The 22,355-nt window shown below is 43.6% G+C and overlaps 1 protein-coding gene across 3 annotated transcripts in view; it reads left to right on the top strand.

The window, feature by feature from the left end:
- Positions 1-21,337, top strand: part of LOC135520841 (versican core protein-like) — a 72,373-nt gene extending 51,036 nt beyond the window's left edge. The window contains exons 1-8 of one of the 3 annotated variants that reach the window (XM_064946682.1): positions 2,298-7,360; positions 7,515-7,628; positions 8,535-8,648; positions 10,854-11,012; positions 11,462-11,544; positions 18,586-18,730; positions 19,023-19,244; positions 19,330-21,337. In XM_064946682.1, coding sequence (XP_064802754.1) covers positions 2,317-7,360; positions 7,515-7,628; positions 8,535-8,648; positions 10,854-11,012; positions 11,462-11,544; positions 18,586-18,730; positions 19,023-19,244; positions 19,330-19,535 — 6,087 coding nt within the window. In that variant the 5' untranslated portion in view covers positions 2,298-2,316 and the 3' untranslated portion in view covers positions 19,536-21,337. Of the gene's footprint in view, positions 1-2,297; positions 7,361-7,514; positions 7,629-8,534; positions 8,649-10,853; positions 11,013-11,461; positions 11,545-18,585; positions 18,731-19,022; positions 19,245-19,329 lie in introns of those variants that run through there. The other 2 variants (XM_064946765.1, XM_064946844.1) reach the window with 2 other exon arrangements.
- Positions 21,338-22,355: the final 1,018 nt, after the last annotated feature.

Below are 22,355 nucleotides of genomic sequence, written 5' to 3' on the forward strand. Positions count from 1 at the left end.
ACATCTTCCTCCCCAATCATCAGCATTGACCAATTCCAAAGCACAACTGTAGGAAAAGTCATCACACCCACAGAAGAAATAGATGAATCACCCAAAGAATCTCCCACTGCAGCAGTTGAAACTTTGGAGCCTTCTGTGGACCAAGCAACTGGTCTAGCAAGCACATCATCACAATTTTTCACTACATTCACTTACGTAGACATGGGGGCCTCGGGAATCTCAGCAGCAGATGACGACCAGGAGACAAGTAAACCTGAAGGGACAGTTGAGGAGGCATCAGTGGAAACCACCACTAAACCACAGTACCAGTTCACTGTAGCAACCGATGAGAATGAAATCAGAGTGACTGAGAGCACATCTGAGAGTCCAAGTAATGTTTCTTCAATAGAGATCACAGAGTCCCAAGAATCCACGTCAACCCAATCTCCTTCCATGTCAAGCAAAGGTAAACCAGCAGAGGCTTCCACAGCCTCATTCACAGAGCAGGGTAGTGGTGACTTGACAATAGACTCTATAGCTGAGGATGAACGGAGAGAGCACGAGAGTTCAGGTGAAGACATCTCAGATGTGTCCACTAAGCAATCTGCAAGCACGACTGCTCCTCTCCTGTCTAGTCCAGCAACAACAAAGGAGGGATTTACCACAATGTCTGTCAGTGGTGACGCCACCCTTGAAACAGCTGTTGAGGTTGATGCTACTCTATCAATAGGCACAACTGCAGAGGTACCTAAGTTTATTTCTAGCGCAGTTCAGACACCGGAAAGTGAGGTGACAGAAAAAGATGCAAGCAGCACAGAGGAACCATCAGTTGCTTTAATTTCAAATGTAACACTCACAGGCGATAAAAGCTCAGGTGACCAGACCCCTGATATGTTTACCAAAGAGTCTGTTACTACAACGGTTTCTTCTGAATACAGCACAGTCAAAGCAGAACAAATTATGTCCACGACTAAAGTTTCTTCTCTGTTTAGCACTGAGAAGCTGAAACAAATATTGACCAGAGAACCTCATGAAACTGCAACAGCTGAGACTGCAAGAAATACTACAAATACAACTTCTTCTCTGTATAGCACTGAGAAACCTACCACAGTGCAACAGGACACTGCTACAAAAAACAGTGAAAAGACTGCTACAATTTCAGCAACTTCTCTGTTTAGCACTGAGAAACCAAGTCATATAACGACTTCAGTATCAAAGGAAATTGCAACAGTGGAGTCGATAATGACTGCTGCTGCTAACACATTTTCTTCTCTACATAGTACAGAGAAAATTGCTCATTTTGAGACTACCATCGTAGAGGACGAGAGCTCAGGAGATCTGACTTCTGATATGTTTACTACTCAGTCAGCTGCCACCCCTCTTTCTCCAGTGTATAGTACAGTCAGACCAGAACCGCCAGGGGCACCATCAAGTTCTGAAATGCCATCAGTTGTTCCTTTTATTGATGAAACAGAGACAAGCACCGCCCCCACTTCAGAAGGGGATAGAAGGTCAAGTGGTTCAACACCTGAGATGTTCACTAAGGAGTCATTTGCAAGAACTGCATCCACATCAGAGTCATTTAGTGTTTTCATTACAACAAGACCAACTTTGACCTCAAGTTCTATCTTGACCATTACAGAGGACGATGGTTCTGGTGACCAGACCCCTGATATGTTTACCAAGGTATCTACTATTGCAACATCTCTGGATGTCACCTCACAGACAACAATTTCAATTGCCCAGCCTTCAGTCACTGCCATTTTTGAGAAAACAACAGGTTTGATTTATACCCTCAGAGATGAGGGATCAGGGGACACAGCTGAAATGATTCCCCAAGAATCATCTATGACTCCCATTGTTACCCTGATAGATCAGACACGGGAACCAATGGAGACATCACCTACAGTGATCGGAACCTCACAGGAAGCACTCACTGATATAACAGATTCTGGACAGATTAGAGAAAAAGGAACAACGTCAGTTGTTCCCATTTTTGATGAAACAGAGAAAAGCATCATCCTTACTTCAGAAGATGATACAAGTTCAACTGGAGCAACAACTGAGATGCTCACCAAGGACTCTGTTGCAACAACTGCATCCACATCAGAGTCAGTTAGAGCTTTCACCTCATCAAGTCCAAAAGAGACCACAAGTTCAATCTTGACCCTGACAGAGGAAGATGGTTCTGGTGACCAGACCCCTGATATGTTTACCAATGCACCAGTCTCAACGATTGAGTTTATCAGTAGTTATACCACTGTTCATACATCGACTGGACAGGTGATGGAACAAACCGGGGCATCAACACATTCTACCCACAGCACCTCTTCACCCATGGACTTGGAGGGATCTGGAATCTCAAAGACAGAGGATGACCAAGAGACAACTCAGGCAGAGGGTTCAGGTGAGGAGGTAGTAGTTGAGACTGCCACTCAACTACATGACCTATTCACGGTAGCCTCAGATGAGACCGAAATCAGAGAGACTGAAAGCACATCTTGGACTCCAAATGTTGATGCTTCAAAAGAGATCACACAGTCACAGGAATCCACTTCAACCCAATCTCCTTCCATGTTAATAACAGGTAAACCATCAGAGGCTTCCACAGTCTCTTTCACAGAGAATGGTAGTGGTGACTTGACAATTGACTCTACAGTTGAGAATGATGGTACAGAGGATGAGAGTTCAGGTGAAGAAAATGTAGACGTGTCCACTAAGCAACCTGCAAGCACAACTGTTCCTCTCCTGTCTAGTCCAGCAACAACAATGGAGGAATTTACCACAATGTCTGTCAGTGGTGACGCCACCCTTGAAACAGCTGTTGAGGTTGATGAAACCCTATCATCTGGCACAACTGCAGAGGTACCTAAGTTTATTTCTATTACAGCTCAGACCCCGGAAAGTGAGGTGACAGAAAGAAAAACAAGCAGTACAAAGAAATCATCAGTTGCCTTAATTTCAGATGAAAGCTCAGGTGACCAGACCTCTGATATGTTTACCAAGGAAACAGCCCAAACAGAATCCATTGTGTCAAGCACACCAGGCCCAGATGATGAGGGTCATGTCAGCCCAGATACTGAAACCCCCATCAGTCCAGATGCTACACAGCCCCCTGCTACTGTGAATGATCGCAAAACTATGACTGATAGCACAACTATGAGTGACCGTACAACACACAGATTCCATATAACCGAAAGAGACCATACTAGAGCCCGTACAACAGTGAGTGATCATTCAACTGTTGGAGACCACACAGTAGCAAGAGACCACACAACTGTCAGAGACCATACAACAGTGCCTTTTAGATCACAGTCATCCACATTCACTGCTCTCCCCTCTATTATGTACCAAGGTGTTACTGACCAGCAGGTCATGATAGTCACCTCAACAGGCAGCCAAACCAAAACTGACCAGACCCCCACCATGGTGGTGCACGGTACGAAACCATCAACAAGCACAGTTATCATATTTACAGAGGAGGCCGGAGATGAGGACACACTGTTCTCCACTGTTACAGAGAGCATGACCACAACCCCTGAGGTTATCACTAAAGATGAAACCATAATTGACGCTGATACTGTGGCAATGGTTGAACTCTCCTCACCTCTCTACTCCACCATCTTTACAGAGGAAGCATGGGGAGTCACAGCCATTACCATGACACCACAGTCCTCAATTACAATGACAAAAGAACCTGAAGGGTCTGGTACAGATGACTGTTTGTCTTCCACAATTGACTCACTGAGTCTGGCCACAACACAAATCCCATCAGTCACCTCTGTAGATATATCTGCAGAGGCAAGTGCTAAGACAACAACAAGGTCTGCAAAAGTTAAACATTCAGAGACTGTGAGAACGACCACCTCGTCATCTGTAGAGGATGTTTTTAGTGAGGCGTCTACTTCAGTGTTTGTGTCCTCTGTAGCTCAAACCACCCAAACCAGAGCTCTAACCACGGAGTCCAGCTCTCAGACGGCATTCACCACACCAACTGTGTTTATTGATGAGTTCTCCGGAGATGGTGTCACTGGTGAGGAGTCTGATACCGAGCCTACTCCTTCTGCCCCTGTATCATCCCAAGCATCAACTCTCCCCATAGATACAAGCTCACAGTCCACAGTTAGCAGTGAGGAATTCCGGACAGCTGCAATTGAATTATCCACCACCCCTTCTCCTATTACTGTTAAAGCTAGAGTAGAAGACACATCTGATGAGCATTCTGAAGTGGAGGCCACAACAACTTCATTTAGTTCCTCCCAAGCCACCAAGGTGTCTGACACTCCTACACAACATACGCCAGTGTCCACTGAAGAAGACAAAGAGACTGTGAAACCAACCAGCCCATTGCCTGTTGATGAGTCTTCAGGAGAAGATGACTCTGAAGGCTCTGGATCTGAGACCTTCACCTCTGTAGTGGAGACCTCCCAAACCACGATCCCCACCTCAAGAGCTGCTAAGGAGGGTGATGCGACAGAGATTAACATTCTAGTACCTTCATCTTTAGAGGAGGGCATCTCTGGGGATGACATGAAGACTTCAAATCCCAAACCCTCTGAAGCCACTTCCTCCCTGTATAGCAAAGATAAACCATCAGTTGCTTCCATTTTGGATTTAACCTCCACAGATGAAGAAAGCTTTGGTGACCCAACCCCTAAAACGTTTACCAAAGAGTCTGCTACTGTACGTTTACAAATGACATCCACAACTACGGTTTATTCTCTGTTCAGCACTGAGAAACCTTCACTTTCTTCCATTTTGGATATAACCTCCACAGACGAAGAGAGCTCTGGTGACCATACCCCTGATAATTTTAGTAAAGCGTCTAAAACAACCACTGTTTCTCCAGTTGACAGCACTGTCAAAATGGAGCAGGTAACAGCCACAACAATGTCACCTGAAAAAGCAACAGCAGAGATTGAAAAGACTACAACTACTACAGGGTTGTCTCTGTTTAGGACTGAGAAAACAGAGAAAGCTTCCTCCCAGGCAAGTTTGTCTGTCCATTCCACTGCTACGCCATCTGTAATGCTCGATGTGGTGGATCAGTTTGTCACAGATTTTGTCCCCGAGGTGGACGTGACAAAACCTGAAGAATCTTTCCAACAGGCTCGGTCTGAGATTGCATTTACCCAACATGCATTTACCCATACCTCTGCTATGTCAGTCACTACAACAGCTTATTCTGTACACAGCACTGTCAAAGCAGAACAAGTGACAACCACAGTAAGGCCACATGTGATGTCACCAGAAGAGACTGCATCCATTGATCCGACAGAAACACCAACAGACTCAGAGGAGTTAGTAACTCCTGGTGTTGATGACATAGAAACAGGTTCTACAGATGAAGAGAGTTCTGGAGATGAGACAAGTCCGATGACCACCCAGGAGTCTCCTGTAACAGAAGCTCATTTACACAGTAGCACAGCCAAGCCATTGCAGACATCAACATCAGCTGTCTATGAATCCGTGGCTGACCTTACCTCTCCTGAAACAACTGCTGATAGTGAAGAAACCAAACAGACAGACCTAACTAACACAGGACAGCCATCAGATATTGCCAGTTCAGTGAAAAGCACAGTGATCTCAGTCCTACCTGATAAAGATAAGGAGAGCTCAGGTGACCAAACCCTTGACATTTTTACCAAAGACTTACCAACTACTACAGTTTCCTCTCTGTTTAGCACAGAGGAACCTACAACAAGATCACATGAAACTGTAACAGAGGAGAGTGAAGTCACTGAGCAAACTGAGAGACCATCAGGCTCTGGAAAACCATCAGCTACCATCTCTGTCTTACCTTCCACAGATGACCAGAGCTCAGGTCACCAGACAAGTGAGGGTTTCACTACAGACACTTCTTCAACAGAAGATCCTCTCTTGGCTAGCACAGAGCAGGCAATTGCCTCTGTCTATTCCACTGAGGCAGCATCAGAGTCTGACGTGGTGGTCCAGTTTGTCACAACATTTGTCCCCAAACCAGACATGACAACACCAGAGGAATCGTTTGAACAGGCCAGGTCGGAGATAACATTTACTCCTCGTCCTCATACTGATCTCTCTTCTGAGGAAACAGCATTGCCTACAACCAGTCCCATGCTGCCTAAGGAATATTCAAGCCAGTCTTTAGAAACTATAACTGCACCTGCACAGAGCTCAGAATCAACTTTTGTCTCTACTGCTTCTCCAGTGAAGACTGATGCTGTTTTACCCACACCAGAGGCAGAGGAACAAGTTGAAGCTTCAAGCCAGGTACCTACATCAGAGGAGGCAGAGGGCAGCTCCGAACAAGAGGCTGTGGTTGAAGACACAAGCGTTCCTATCATTGTTTCTCCTCTAACTGAGAAGGTATTAGAAACTAAAGTGAACGGCACACCATCTGCAATGACATATATTGATGAAATGGTGGACTATGAAAGTACCTCAGAGCCAGTACAGGTTAAATCTATACCTTCCGTCGTTATAACCACCACAAAGCCTGAGGTGGAAGCAACAGCGCTCAGAACTGCCCCAACACAGACTGTCCCAACACAGACTGTCCCAACACAGACTGTCCCAACACAGAATGTCCCAACACAGACTGTCCCAACACAGACTGCCCCAACACAGACTGCCCCAACACAGACTGCCCCAACACAGACTGTCCCAACACAGAATATTCAGAGTGTGTCATCGAGTTCAGAGAGCAGTTCAGAGAGCAGATCAGATGAACTGTCCAGCCCATCTGTGACTCAATCAGTATTAGCCTCCTACAGCTCAGAAAGCAGTTTGGAGGAAAAGTTGACAATTGCTTCAACCTTGAAGCCAGAGAATGACACAACAGAGGAGACCACCCCATCCCTCTTAGTGACTCAGACAGAACTGACAGCCGCCGTCACTGGTTCATCCTCTCTCACGACTTCTCCAGAAGAAAATACAGTTTCTGAGAAGCCAGAGATTGACACTGTGGAGGAAACCACCCAATCGTTGGCACAGATTCAGACCGGGGTTTTGCCAGGTGTCACCAGTCCACCATCTCGCCAGTCTCCAGCCGACCCCGGAGCGGAGTCCCTTAGTGTCGCAAGCTCCTCTGAGAAACATGAAGCACAGGGTGAAATTGAGGAAGTTGTTACTCCTACCACAGAGATGCCAACGAGGGAAAAGCCAGAGTACACAACTGAATCGCCAGCAGGAACACAGAACCAGCCAGAATCAGTTGCTACAATCCACAGTATTCCTTCATCTGTTTCTGCAGAGGAGGAAACCGTGGACTATGATAATGTATCAGGACCTACGTTAGTTGAGGGTGAACCCCCCATCAAGGGAGTAGAAACTACCCCTTCATCTGAGACCAGACTGGATTTGGGGCACACGATCGTTGGCGAGACAATTGAAATTGCAGGTATGTGGTTGTCAATGATACAATGTTGTTGTGTGCTATGGAGATATCATCATATCATAATTTTAAACGTTTGTCATCTAACGTTCATCTTTTCTAGAATGTGAAGTCAATTGACTGTTTGTTTTCCTTTTTCTACTTCTTATTTAAAACACAGGCATCCACTCGTGCACTGAGAACATTTGTCTAAATGGGGGCTCTTGCTACAGACGCGGAAGTCTCCCCTCTTGCAGCTGTGCCCCTGGCTACAGTGGAGATCGTTGTGAAACAGGTATGCCAAAAATGGTTTTCAGTCAGTGGAGGACTAGGCATTTTAGAGTAAGTTTTCAGTCTCAGTGTGCTAATGAGATTCATCTCAACGAAAGGACCAATTATTTCCTAAAGGCCACATTTATGTGTATGCCTTTCATTTTGTTGGCTTACTGGTGCAGTAGCCATGTGCCAAAATTAGACAACGGGTATTATCTGCATGCAGTACTTAAATAAAAATACTTTAAAGTACTACTTATGTCGTTTTTTGGAGTATCTGTACTCTTCTTTACTATTTATATTTTGCACAACTTTTGTTGTACGTTTTACTCCATAAATTTTCCCTGTCAGCCAAAAGTACGTACATTTTGAATGCTTAGTGGGACAGGAAAAAGGTCAAATTCAAGTACTTGTCAAGAGAACATCCCTGGCCATCTTTACTGCCTCTGATCTGGCGGACTCAGTAAACACAAATGCTTTGTTTGTAAAATATGTGGAGTGATGAAGTGTGCCCCTGGCTATCCGTAAATCTTTTTTTTTTTAACTAGAAAACCATGGCGTCTGGTTTGCTGGTTTGCTTTCAAAGCAATTTGAAATTATTTATACTTTTACTTTTGATATTTAAGCATATTTTTTAGTACCTAAGTATATTTAAAACTTAATACATTGACACTTTTACTGGGTGACATTTACTTTTACTTTAGTCATTTTCAATTATGGTCTTCAGTTTTACTCAAGTAAAAATGACAATCGGGTACTTTTTTCACCATTGTCTACATGTTGTAATTTGAATTCCGAGTTCATCAGACATGCATTTGTTTTGCATGTCCATCTCCTCCACATCTGAATGGTTATGCAGTTGTTCTTTCGGTTTGTTTTATATCTTGTGCAGTATAATTTAACCATGCTTTTTCACCTTTCTTTTCAGACATTGATGAATGTCAGTCCAACCCCTGTCACAACGGAGCTACATGCATTGACGGCCTGAATTCCTTCACCTGTGTTTGCCTCTCAAGCTACGCTGGACTCTATTGTGAAGAAGGTAGGTTAGTTAGAATATCCATGAGATCTGTCAGCAAACTCTGTCAGTAGGATTCTCTCCTCATTAAACATCAGCTGAATGAAAACATTCGAGTAGATATTTGTTAAAGGTTGTTCCAGATTTTTCTCCATCATTCAGGCACTAGTACTTATAAAAGCTTGCCATGCAAAGGAGAATATGACATAGTAAAATAAACAATGGCAGTGTTCTTAGCAACGGTGTGAGGCGTTCCAACTCTGGCCTGTATTTCACACAAAAATACATCACTGATCATTGAATTTAGATCACAGAGGAATGGAAGTTGGCTTTGTTGGAGGAAAGTCATAGATCTCCAGATAGCTGTGTGTGATATGATCAGTTACCTGAGCCCTTGGGAAATAGAGTGAGACTCTTAGACTCTGAGTCATTCAGATACTGGAGGCAGCGTAGAAATGTGTGGTCAGAAAGCCAGGGGCTACAGTCTCTTCACATATCAGACAGACCACAGATTGTCACAGTTTTCCATGTCTGCAAACACAATGGTCTATTAAAGAAATCACAGACAATCGGTTAATACCCACGAGTCCAGGTGTAAAGTAATTTTCCAGTACAGGTGTTTTAGACTTCACGTCCTCTCTTGTTCAGCTCAACAATGATCCAATCGTTCACTGGCCCTAAGCAGGGTATGTCACTGCATTTTTTCAACAGAATCTGGGTTGAGACTCTCAAACTACATGTTTAAAGTTTGAAGGTTTAATGTCACATGCACAAGTACGATGAAATGCTTATTCTCTATTGAGTCTATAGCTTGACTGCACCCCATTTTGTCCCTGGTGTGTCGACCCAGGGCATTATACATGCTGGCCAGTCTGTCCTGACCATACTCCGAATGTTGCTGCCATTACTCATCACTGAGTCAGGGCTGGATCCCGTATGCTTAGACCCAGCTGTTTTCTCAGGGTCTCTTGCCAGAAGACAAACAGAGAAAAGGCTATGATAACACTCTTTGTTTAGCCCATATACAGCTGTATTAAGGGAATAAGAGAGTGAGAAGGTAAGTAGTAAATATAAGTAAATAAATGTGTCACAGTAGTACACACACACACACACACGTGCACAAGCACAACCACACACATCATGACAGGGTTGCCATCAAAATGGTTCATGAAATCTGATGTTGAAAAGATATACATAGATAAGCACTAGTGTCGACACTCCAGAGTCTTTCTCTGGGGGCTAGAGGGGAGAGAGAGAGGGAGTGAGAGAGAGTGAGGTGAGTGAGTGAGTGAGAGAGAGAGAGTGAGAGAGTGATCGAGCAAAAGAGAGAGCAAAAGAGAGAGTGAAAGAAAGAGCATAAGAGAGAGAGATGACCATATTAGTAACACATATTTCTCTCAGATTACACAGACCCACAAAGAATTTGAAAACAAATCCAATTTTGATTAACTCCCATATCTATTGGGTGAAATACCACACTGTGCAATCACAGCAGCAAGATGTGTGACTTGTTGCCACAAGAAAAGAGCAACCAGTGAAGAACAAACCCCATTGAAAATACAATATTTATGTTTATTTATTTATTTTCCCTTTTGTACTTTAACTATTTGCACATTGTTACAACCCTGTATATAGACATAATGTCTCTATTATTTTGGAACTTGTGTGAATGTAATATTTACTGACCACTTTGTATTGTTTATTTAACTTTTAAAGCCCCTTGAATTGAATTGAGGGGGGGGGGGGGCGCTGAGGGGGGGCGCTGATTAGAGAGCAGTCTGAGATAACAGCAGAGCCAGGGGGCTCAGGGTGACCTTATAAAGACACACAGTACCCCGCTCTCTGTCTCCTAGTTATCTCCTGAAACTAATTGGTGTGCACTGGAGGATAGGGATGGAACCTAGATCAACATGCAGATAGGACCATGTACCTACAGGTGTTGGGTGGATTAGACATTCTTAGGGGAGAGTCTCTTTTTCATTTTCAGTGAAAATATAGTGAAAGGTATTACAATGTGTGTCACCCTTTTATTCATTAATCACATTACCTTTTTTTGCCAAGTTGTAGACTCATGCATTGTTAACAATCCCCCCCCCCTCAATCAATAACAGTTTTTGAAAATGTTATTGTGTCATTGTCCGCGGATTCTCAGCTGCTGTTATCTTTTTTATTGTACCGTTGAAGCACAAATGTCTGTGATACACATCCATTCTCTCTCTCTCTCCTCAGACACTGAGACGTGTGACTATGGCTGGCACAAGTTCCAGGGCCACTGCTACAAGTACATCCCCCAGAGGAGGAACTGGGACACAGCGGAGAGAGAGTGCCGGGTACAGGGGGCACACCTGGCCAGCATCCTCTCCCATGATGAGCAGCAGTTTGTCAACCGTAAGTGTGATATCACACGCATGCACGTACACGCCAGGAAAACAATACTATTAGTTGTACACAAGACAACACAAGACTCAAAGGCAACCATAAAATAATGCTCAATGACACAGTCTTAACCGTCTGAAAGTGACTACAGTATTTCACAAGTGTCTCGTCTTAAAGTCAGTATACACTAATCTCATTAAATGAATACGGGCTGTGGAGCAGAGAGGCATAGTGGATTACTACAGTAGGTTTTTTGGGGTGGTTGACAGCAACAGTGGAGTAGACGACAAATGTCTTGGCTGAAAGAGAAAGAAAACGCAGGCATTTGGAACAGGAAGAGTGATGCATGTGTAGAAAAATGCCTCTCTCGCTCTCTCTTTATGGAGGGACTGAAAAGCACCTAATAAGGCATTGGAATCAACTCATTGACCTCCTGTGTTCTGTTGTGCCCTTCACGGCAGGCCTTGGACAGGACTACCAGTGGATCGGCCTGAACGATAAGATGTACGAGAATGACTTCCGCTGGACCGACAGCACGCCCATGGTAAGAAGAGGTTCTCACACTTTTTAGCCTCGACAAACAGTGTTGAATCCCGGTAAATATTTACAGGGATACTGCTGACAAACACAGTCATCTTGGAGATGTGTCATTTCCTGCAGTGGTTAATGAGGACTCTCTGGTCACTTTCTCATGACACACCCTACTATCTCCTCTACACCCTGTTGGACAAGCTCACTGGCTTGGCATCATGCTCATAGGAATATAATGAATAGAACAGGCGTCCCCATTCAAGACAATGATGGCATAATGGGGGGACTGCGAGTGTACCCATAGAGGCAAAGCAGGAAGTAAAAGCAGGAAGTGTACCTAATAATCGATGCTGTCCCAGGTGGCGCAGTGCTAGCTGTGTCACCAGAGATTCTAGTTTCCAGTCCAGGCTCTGTCGCAGCTGGCTGCGACCGGGAGGCCCATGGGGCGGCACACAATTGGCCCAGCGTTGTCCGGGTTAGGGAGGGTTTGGCCGGCAGGGATATCCTTGTCTCATCGCTAGCGACTCCTGTGGCGGGCCGGGCGTAGAGCACGCTGACCAGGTCGCCAGGTGTACGGTGTTTCCTCCGACACATTGGTGCGGCTGGCTTCCGGGTTGGATGCGTGCTGTGTCAAGAAGCAGCGAGGCTTGGTTGGGTTATGTTTCGGAGGACGCATGGCTCTCGACCTTCGCCTCTCCCGAGTCCGTACGGGAGTTGCAGCGATGAGACAAGTCTGTAACTACCAATTGGATACCATGAAATTGGGGAGAAAAAAAGGGTGCAAAACAAATAAAAAATAAGATAAAAAATAATCGGTGCTGTGAGTTGTTGAATCAACTGACATTACAAAAAAAGACATTCCATTGCATGAGTCACATTAGTTAACATAATTTGAATGACCGTTCTACATTACCATGGGAATTATTGCATCATAATAACAGGCAGGCATTGCAAGTGTACCCATGAGTTTCCCAGTCAAATTGCCAGGGTTAGAGGTTCCAAGATCGTTCTTTTCATTCTATTGCTATGGAAATGCTACTCTACATGTCCAGTGACATGTGGTGCCTTTCACTAACAACAATCTCTGTCATTCACAAACTATAACAATAACCACACTGGCTTGAATTGTGTGTGTCTGTTGATTGTAAGAGATGGAGAAAAATAGACATAATGAGCCTCAGTATATGTAGTGTATGTGTCTGCACAAGTGGAAGCATGTTTGTTTGTGGTCATGTAAACGCACTGCAGATTCCCCTCACTAGACAGGAAAGTGGTTAATTACTACTTTCGGGCCAGGTTGTACAGATTGGCTCTTCACTTCAAAGATAAGACCCCACCATCACCAGAGAGAGAGGGGTGGGGGGAAGGGCGGAGGACCGAGAGGGCCTGGGGGGCAGGAGATAAGCGGTGTCATTTTGCGGGCAGACTGAACCCCCTCTCAGTTGAGAGAGATGGGAATAAAGGTGTGAATGACGCAGCAGAGAGAGGAGCTGACAGGCGCAGACAGGTACAGGCCTCCCCCTCTCCTCAGGAAGCACATCAGGCAGCCAGACACACAGATGGGCAGCACCTGTCCCCGGCAGCAGAGAGAGATAGGAGGGGGGTGGGGTAGGGTAATGGGCCTGGGTGGGTGGTCAGCATTACTGTATTGCCGCTTTATGTGGGAACAGAGTGTATATACCTTAACAGTATTACATTCTCTCTTGTGTAAAACAACAAACATATTTAACACACACAACATTGATTCTCAATTCATTCAGGAAATGTAGGAATTATAATATGCATGTTTGGGGTCATTTTGGTTTTGTGGGAGGGAGAGGCTGTTTGATTATTTTGGGGAGGATGCGTGGGGGCTGTTGTGGGCATTTGCTACGTCAGTCAGCTGAGCAGGAAGCTGAGATTGTGTTTGCTAACCGTAATAACAAGGTTCCTTGTGGGATCTTGCATGGGGCCTCGGGGGAGGGACAAGGTGGGGGGGGGGGGTCAAGTCTTTGAACAGACTGTTTGAACCTAAAGCCTAGCTGAAAGATGGTAGCTCTGATCAATGCAGCGGTACATTCCACGCAGCTCTGCAGCTGTGTGTATACAGCTGCAGCAAGTCTGCTACAGCAGGAAAATAATCCTGCAGCAACAGGAAATGTGAATTATTATGTGGATTATATTTATTGTGCATTTTTGTATATGTAGGGTTGACACATTTTTCAATTAGGAAAATCAAGTCTGACATTTCAAAGAGGAAGTTAGACAATTCAGAAGCTTTTTTTGTAGCTCAAATATTCTAGTATTACTGGGTGATCAAATTAAGATCTTACATCTGTATGATATTATAAATTGGGTACTTTGTGTCCTGGATGCTGATTGGCTGAAATAGCATTTCAGCTGTGTGTACACCGAGTGTACAAAACATTAAGAACAGCTGGTCTTTCCGTGACATAGACTGACCAGGTGAAAGCTATGATCCCTTATTGCTGTGACTTATTAAATCCACTTCAATCAGTGTAGATTAAGACAATAGAGACAATTGAGACATGGTTTGTTTATGTGTGCCAGTCAGAGGGTGAATGTGAAAGACAATAGGTTTAAGTGCCTTTGAACAGGGTATGATAGTAGGTGCCAGGCGCACCGGTTTGTGTCAAGAACTGCAACGCTGCTGGGTTTTTCACGCTCAATAGTTTCCCGTCTGTATCAAGAATGGTCCACCAACCAAAGGACTTCCAGACAATTATCCTGTAACAGTTATCCTGCAACAAATTAAGATCTTACATCTGTATGTGTGTGTGTCTACGACAATTATCGTGTGTTGAAGCAGAGTTACACTAGTAATGCCAGGCATGTATTGAATGACACACCATTACTGTGTAATGTGGAGGGACCATAGCAAAGCATTGAGAAGCCTCCTCTTAGCTCCTCTCCCACCTTGTTAGAAATACAATTGTTCCTGTCACAGGGAAATTATATTATTAATGTGGCATTGTAAATATACTTTACTTGGATGAATAGAGAATTAAGCAATAAGGTACGAGTGGGTGTGGTATATGGCCAATATAACACGGCTAAGGGCTGTTCTTAGCACGACCCCACACAGAGTGCCTGGATACAGCCCTTAGCCATGGTACATTGGCCATATACGATGGGTATGACAAAACATTCCTTTTTACTGCTCGAATTACATTGGTAACCAGTTTATGATGGCAATAAGGCACCTTGGGGGTTTGTGGTATATGGCTAATATACTGTACCACGGCTAAGGGCTGTATCCACGCCCTCCATGATGCGTCATGCATAAGAACAGCCCGTAGCTGTAGTAAATTGGCCAGATACCTCACCCCCTCTGGGTTTATTGCTTAAATATAGCATGGCTAAGGGCTGTTCGCAGGAACAAAGCGGAGTGCCTGGAGACAACCCTTAGCCATGGTATATTGAGCATACTGTGTACCACAAACTCCCAGATGCCTTATTGTTAATATAAACTGGTTACCAAAGTAATTAGAGCAATACATATTTAATGTTTTGTCATACCCTTTGTATACAGTCTGATATACCACAGCTGTCAGACAATTAGCATTCAGGGCTCGAACCGCCCAGTTTTATAACGGCCTTCGGAAACTATTCAGACCCCCTTGACCTTTTCATATTTTGTTACGTTACAGCCTTTTTCTAAAATTGATTAAATAAAACAATTCCCTCAGCAATCTACACACAATACCCCATAATGACAAAGAAAAAACAAGTTTATAGCAATTTTAGCAAACGAATTAAAACTTAAAACAGAAATACCTTATTTACATAAGTATTCAGACCCTTTGCAATGAGACTCAAAATTGAGCTCAGGTGCATCCTGTTTCCATTGATCATCCTTGAGATGTTTCTAAAACTTGATTGGAGTCCACCTGTGGTAAATTCGATTGATTGGACATGATTTGGAAAGGCACACACCTGTCTATGTAAGGTCCCACAGTGGACAGGGCATGTCAGAGCAAAAACCAAGCCATGTGGTCGAAGGAATTGTCCATAGAGCCCCCGAGACAGGATTGTTTCGAGGCACAGATCTGGGGAAGGGTACCAAAACATTTCTGCAGCATTGAAGGTCCCCAAGAACACAGTGGCCTCCATCATTCTTAAATGTAAGAAGTTTGGAACCACCAAGCCTCTTCCTAGACCTGGCCATCCTGCCAAACTGAGCAATCGGGGAGAAGGGCCTTGGTCAGGGAGGTGACCAAGAACCCGATGGTCATCTGACAGATATCTAGAGTTCCTCGGTGGAGATGGGAGAACCTTTCAGAAGGACAACCATCTCTGCAGCACTCCACCAATCAGGCCTTTATGGTAGAGTGGCCAGACAGAAGCCACTCCTCAGTAAAAGGACAGTGCGCTATGAGTTCGCCTAAGGCACCTAAATGACTCTCAGACCTAAAGAAACAAGGTTCTCTGGTCTGATGTAACCAAGATTGAACTCTTTTCCCTAAATGCCAAAACGCCATGTCTGGAGAAAACATGGCACCACCCTTATGTTGAAGCATGGTGGTGGCAGCATCATGCTGTGGGGTTGTTTTTCAGCAGCAGGGACTGGGAGACTAGTCAGGATCGAGGCAAAGATGAACGTAGCAAAGTACAGAGAGATCCTTGATGAAAACCTGCTCCAGAGCGCTCAGGACCTCAGACTTGGGCGAAGGTTCACCTTCCATCAGGACAACGACCCTAAGCACACAGCCAAGGCAACGCAGGAGTGGCTTCGGGACAAGTCTCTGAATGTCCTTGAGTGGCCCAGCCAGAGCCCGGACTTGAACCGGATCGAATATCCCTGGAGACACCTGAACATAGCTGTGCATCAACACTCCCCATCCAACCTGACAGAGCTTGAGGCGATCTGCTGAGAAGAATGGGAGAAACTCCCCAAATACAAGCTTGTAGCGTCATACCCAAGAAGATTCAAGACTGTAATCGCTGCCAAAGGTGCTTCAACAAAGTACTGAGTATAGGGTCTTAATACTAATGCAAACATGATATTTTCATCAACATTTTTTTAAAGCAATAATTTCTAAAACAGTTTTTGCTTTTACATTATGTGCTATTGTGTGTAGATTGATGAGAAGAAAAAAAAACAATTTAATACATTTTAGAATAAGGTTGTAACCTATCAAAATGTGGAAAAAGTCAAGGGGTCTGAATACTTTCCAAAGGCACTGTACCATACCCCTCGGGACATATTGCTTAATTCTCTATTCATCCAAGTAAAGTATATTTACAATGCCACATTAATGATATAATTTCCCTGTGACAGGAACAATTGTATTTCTAACAAGGTGGGAGAGGAGCTAAGAGGAGGCTTCTCAATGCTTTGCTATGGTCCCTCCACATTACACAGTAATGGTGTGTCATTCAATACATGCCTGGCATTACTAGTGTAACTCTGCTTCAACACACGGTAATTGTCGTACACACCCTGTTTCTGGATAACTTATCTGCAATTAAAAAATTGTCTGGGTGTACTTTGGTTGGTGGACCATTCTTGATACAGACGGGAAACTATTGAGCGTGAAAAACCCAGCAACATTGCAGTTCTTGACACAAACCGGTGCGCCTGGCACCTACTACCATACCCTGTTCAAAGGCACTTAAACCTATTGTCTTTCACATTCACCCTCTGACTGGCACACATACACAAACCATGTCTCAATTGTCTCTATTGTCTTAATCTACACTGATTGAAGTGGATTTAATAAGTGACAGCAATAAGGGATCATATCTTTCACCTGGATTCACCTAGTCAGTCTATGTCATGGAAAGACCAGCTGTTCTTAATGTTTTGTACACTTGGTGTACACACAGCTGAAATGCTATTTCAGCCAATCAGCATCCAGGACCCAAACTACCCGGTTTATGATATCCAATACTCCACATTGGATCAATATTTCCTCCGTCTTACAAATGTGCAATATGACAGTGTACATGTGTTAGAAACATTCTATTTCCCATGACTGTTTCCATCCTGCACAGCACAACTGTACCAGTATAATGTTTATCTGAGCAGGACTCACAGGCTCAGTTTATTTAGTGATTTGGCCTCTTTTCTGTTCCTTTGTTTGGCTTTGGAGCAAAGTCTCTCACAGGGTCCCAGTGAAACGTCTGGAGGGTGATGTCATAGTGTAGCTGAGCAGTGGGTTACAGTGTCCTTTGGGAACTGAGGCAGCAGTATGGTGAGGGTGGAGTATAGAAGTGTGGAGGGGGTGAGGAGAGAGGGGTGGAGGAGGTGGGGATAGAGGAGAGGGGGTGGAGAGGGTGAGGAGAGAAGGTGGAGAGGATGAGGAGAGAGGGGAGGAGGGGGTGGGGAGAGAGGAGAGGGTGGAGAGGTTGAGGAGAGAGGGGATGAGGGGTAGGGAGAGAGGGCGGTTGGAGAGACAGAGGAGTAGGATAGTCTGTTTGAAAGTAGGAGAAAGTAAAAAGTGATTTAAATTCCTCAAAGTCACAGTGCATTCTACCGTTATCTATCACCCCTGCAACTCTTCACCAGGTCGTCGCTATAAGTGAAAAATCGTTTTCACTCCATCTACCTGGTAAAATGAAGGTTAAATCGGATTTTAAAAAGTATTATCGTAATGTCTCTAGTTCCAGATGTGTCAATACGTCTGTGTTGATCTGAACAGGCAGAAGGAACATAGAGACCTCCAGTGGATGATATCAGCATTACATTAAGCTGCCACTTGTAAGTCATTCAGAAATGGCCCCACCAACCTAACTACACACTGGAAAGCTATTTTAACCTCTTTGATGACCAATTTAATGGCCTTTACCCCAGAGGAGACTTGAGACTGGACTATCACTGACCATATCTATTGTTCCAATTATACCCCAGAGATAACGAGTGCAGCCAGCATGTTGTTAGCTGTTATTCTAAAATAGAGTGTTTATCTGTACTGATTTGAGCTCGGACAAAGTGAGGCACTTGCTAGAGGAAATTTACTAAAGTGTCTTTACTGTGATCCTGGTCCGATCCTTCTTATAATGATGATGATGATCCAATCGTGATGGTCTGTTTCTTCTTATTTTCCCATAGCAATATGAGAACTGGCGTCCCAACCAGCCAGACAGTTTCTTCTCATCTGGAGAGGACTGTGTGGTGATGATCTGGCACGAGGACGGCCAGTGGAATGACGTGCCTTGCAACTACCATCTCACCTTCACCTGCAAGAAAGGCACAGGTAAGACAGAAATACAGTTTAAAAATGCCACAAAAGTACTTTAATGTTAGCCATAATTGTCCCATAATAATTGTCCCCCCTGGATATCCTAAGATGGATGCACTAACTTTAAGTCTCTCTGGACAGGAGCGTCTGCTAAATGACTGAAATATTGAGAGCTATTTTAATCCACTGACAGTGTACATTTATCTATCTATCTATCTATTAATCTATCATTCATTCATTCATTCTTCCACCCACCCATTCATCCATCCATCCATTAATTCATCTGTTTATCCATCCATCCATTCAGCCATTCATTCTCCCATCAAACCTTGTGTGTTCTTCCCAGTGGCCTGTAACCAGCCCCCTCTGGTACAGAACACTCGTACCTTCGGCAGAAAGAGGTCACGCTATGAGATTAACGCACTAGTGAGGTACCAGTGTACGGACGGTTTCATCCAGAGGCACGTGCCAACCATCCGTTGCCGTGAAGACGGACGATGGGACATCCCCAAAATCGCCTGCATGAGTCGTGAGTACAGTAGATCGATTGATTGATGAATTCTAGTGAGGATCTCTCCACATTTTCTAACCAAGTGCTATTGTTTCTTCCCCAGCATCAAACTTCCAGAGGGCCTTTGCGAGGAGGCAGAGTTACAGCCTGTTCAGTAGCAACAAATATAAGCGGCGGTCTGACGAGGCGGCGGCCCGACATCGTCCTCACCATCGAGGAAGGAGAGAGCGGAGAGGCAGAAGACAAGCAGAAGACAATGATCGCCATGGTTACGCTAGGTTACGTTTACTCAGAACTAGCAGAGCCTAAACCATAGGAACGCAGGACTGTTAGTTATGTGGATATATATATATTTTTTAATCGAATTAAAACATTTTAAGAACTTTAAAGAATGAAAGGACAAAAAGAAGAAACCCAAAGGATATTTACAATTTTTCTTGCAATTTTGATGGTGGAATCTTGGAATGATGTGATTTTAAAGGATATTCTTATAAAGGGACACTATTTTATAACAAAGCCAAAGTGGATACCTTCAGTTGGCTACTAGGAAAGTGTGCTGGAGATGTACTTTGGACCAAATAATGCATTCATCCGCAACTATACGATTTTCTCCATTTTATACAGACAGGAGAGCGTTCAACTCTTACATTGGGAAAAAGATACTGACAAATTCCAGCTTTAGTGAAATTATAGCGCTTATGTTATGCAAAAGAATACAATTAATTTACAAATAGTCTGTGCTACGCAGGCACTGACAATCAAATGAATCCACAGTACACAATCCATCTCTCTCTTCTCTACATTATTCCGGGAATGACATTTCAAAGAAAGAGGTTCTATACTTGTGTTTATCTTGTTGTTACACATGATTACTGTATGCAATTTATACAGAGTTTTTCATCCAATACCACACTTGGGACTATCTGATGACACACGTCACTGACCAATCAGATTTCAGATCACAGAAAGAAAAACTGAAACATGGCGAAGGCCCATCCAATCAGAATTTAGATAGCTGGAGTCCTTTTATCACTAGCTCTTTGTCATCAGCTGCAGTCTTCATCCTGTCTCATCCATAGATATATAAAGAATATATGATGCGATGATAATGGGTTAATATTTGTGCACATCCATTTAACACTTTTGCTTTCTATTGTATGTTGAGAAACTAGAGAAGAGATTTCTAAGTATTATTTGACTGAGGGCCAAATGAGTGTCTCCTCCTAAGCCCTAAAGGCCTTATACATTGAAGTGAAACCATCGACCTGTAAATTATTTGACTGTGTTGAATGAAACTATAGAAGGGAAAGGAGGGTTATGGAATGTATGTTTTCTAGACAATATAACCTGGAATTCCTTGCTACGTTTACAACAAATGCGAGGTATTTTAATGTTACTAAAACAATGTTATAAAAATCCTTTAAAAAATTAGCTTTGCTTCTGTTCTGCCCGAGGGGGTAACTTTTCTGTTTCCTGACACTGTAGGCGACTCAAGCTCTTCGCTTCCATGTGCTGTTTTCTTAGGTCAATGTAAAACTACTATTGAGAGAATGTACTTAGTGAAACACTTTGAAAGACTTGAACAAACACCTTTTTTAACAAAAGATACAAATAATTTATTTTTTCAAGCTGCTCTTCTTGCTACGTAATTTTTTTGTAAGTGAAATATTCTGACGATGCAATCACTTGGTCTTACTTGTCTCAATACTAGAATGTATTTACATGCTCTGTAGGAGACAGCTAACATCGCAGTATCTGAGTCAATGTGATGAAGATATTCCTTTACGACACACTACGCTCGATAGGCCTTATAGTATGACATTTAGGGGTCAACAATGGACCAAAGAGTAGGGCTTCAATCAGCTGAAATTGCAGTGTTTCTGTCACACAACACTTTCTACAGATTTAGTGTTGCACAATTGATGACGGTCATCCAGCAGTTGTTGTTTGTCTTTTTTTATTTGTGTTTTAGCATCAAAGTGCACATAATAACATTTACAGTATAACGTTTTTTTTACAATGTGAAAGTCTGGGATGTTCGAGAAATACATTTCTAAATGAAACAAAATTGTTTTACCTGCTCTCAGTCACCAAAGAAATCAAATAAAAAGTTTGCCAATTTTACTCGCGTCTCCTTTTTGTATTAACAGTCTGGGGCAGGCTAGGTTTCAAACCATGTTACAATCCATGATTTAACGTTCAACAGTAAGCTTTGACTTCTACTGTGGTCGTGGTGCTCAACAGGACTTCACTTTGTTAGTAGTACAGTCCTACTACCAGCAGGTAGCGCTGTTCAACATTGAACTAGTTGCAAGACATGCCATTTCCTGCTCTTTGTCTACAGAAACAGTTGCTGTCAATGAACTGGGATGGCTACTTTCACTTGAAAATCTTGAGTAACTCCTGAACATTTGTTCCTTGCGACAATGCAACATGTATCCAGGAGGTGTCCTATTGCTGCCTGAATGTTTGATTTAAAATAGATATGAAAGTGTGAGAGATATGAGAAAATAAATGTATTGAATTAGAGAAAATATGATGGCTACCAAAGCAAGACTTCATATTGTTGTACAGTTCACATTGTAACACAACCCTCTCACAAGTCATTACCTTTAAGGTATTCTTCTGTTTCCATACCATTACCATCTGAACACAAATCCCTGATGGGTTGGAGCCCTGCACAGCACGCTATTACAGTTCATGAGCGCTTTTGTGCACACATCCTCGCAGGGAGAAACATTACATGTGAATCTGTAAAGTGTATTACACTTATTCCACAAGCCCCTCTACTGACATACATTCAGGGAGAGGTCATTGGTAGACTGAGTTTGAATTATGGTCAGCATATGGAACAGAGAGATGAGAAATTGTCACTCATGTCCAAATGAATGACATTGAAGAAAGAGTGGTGTTCATACATCATACACTTTGTTTCATTAACGTGTTAAATTGTTCCTCTTGGCTCCGGAGCGCTGGTCTGTGCTGTGAAACACAGAGAAAACAGGCTGATACTCAATCCTTGGCCAGTGACCCGAGGTCAAAGACAGTACAGAACAGAGCATATATCACCGCCCTGTCTCCACAGCACACAATGTCCACTTTTAGGGGACAAAGGTGACCATACTCAAT

The sequence above is a fragment of the Oncorhynchus masou genome, chromosome 1 (assembly GCF_036934945.1).
Source record: "Oncorhynchus masou masou isolate Uvic2021 chromosome 1, UVic_Omas_1.1, whole genome shotgun sequence".
NCBI classification, from domain to species: domain Eukaryota; kingdom Metazoa; phylum Chordata; class Actinopteri; order Salmoniformes; family Salmonidae; genus Oncorhynchus; species Oncorhynchus masou.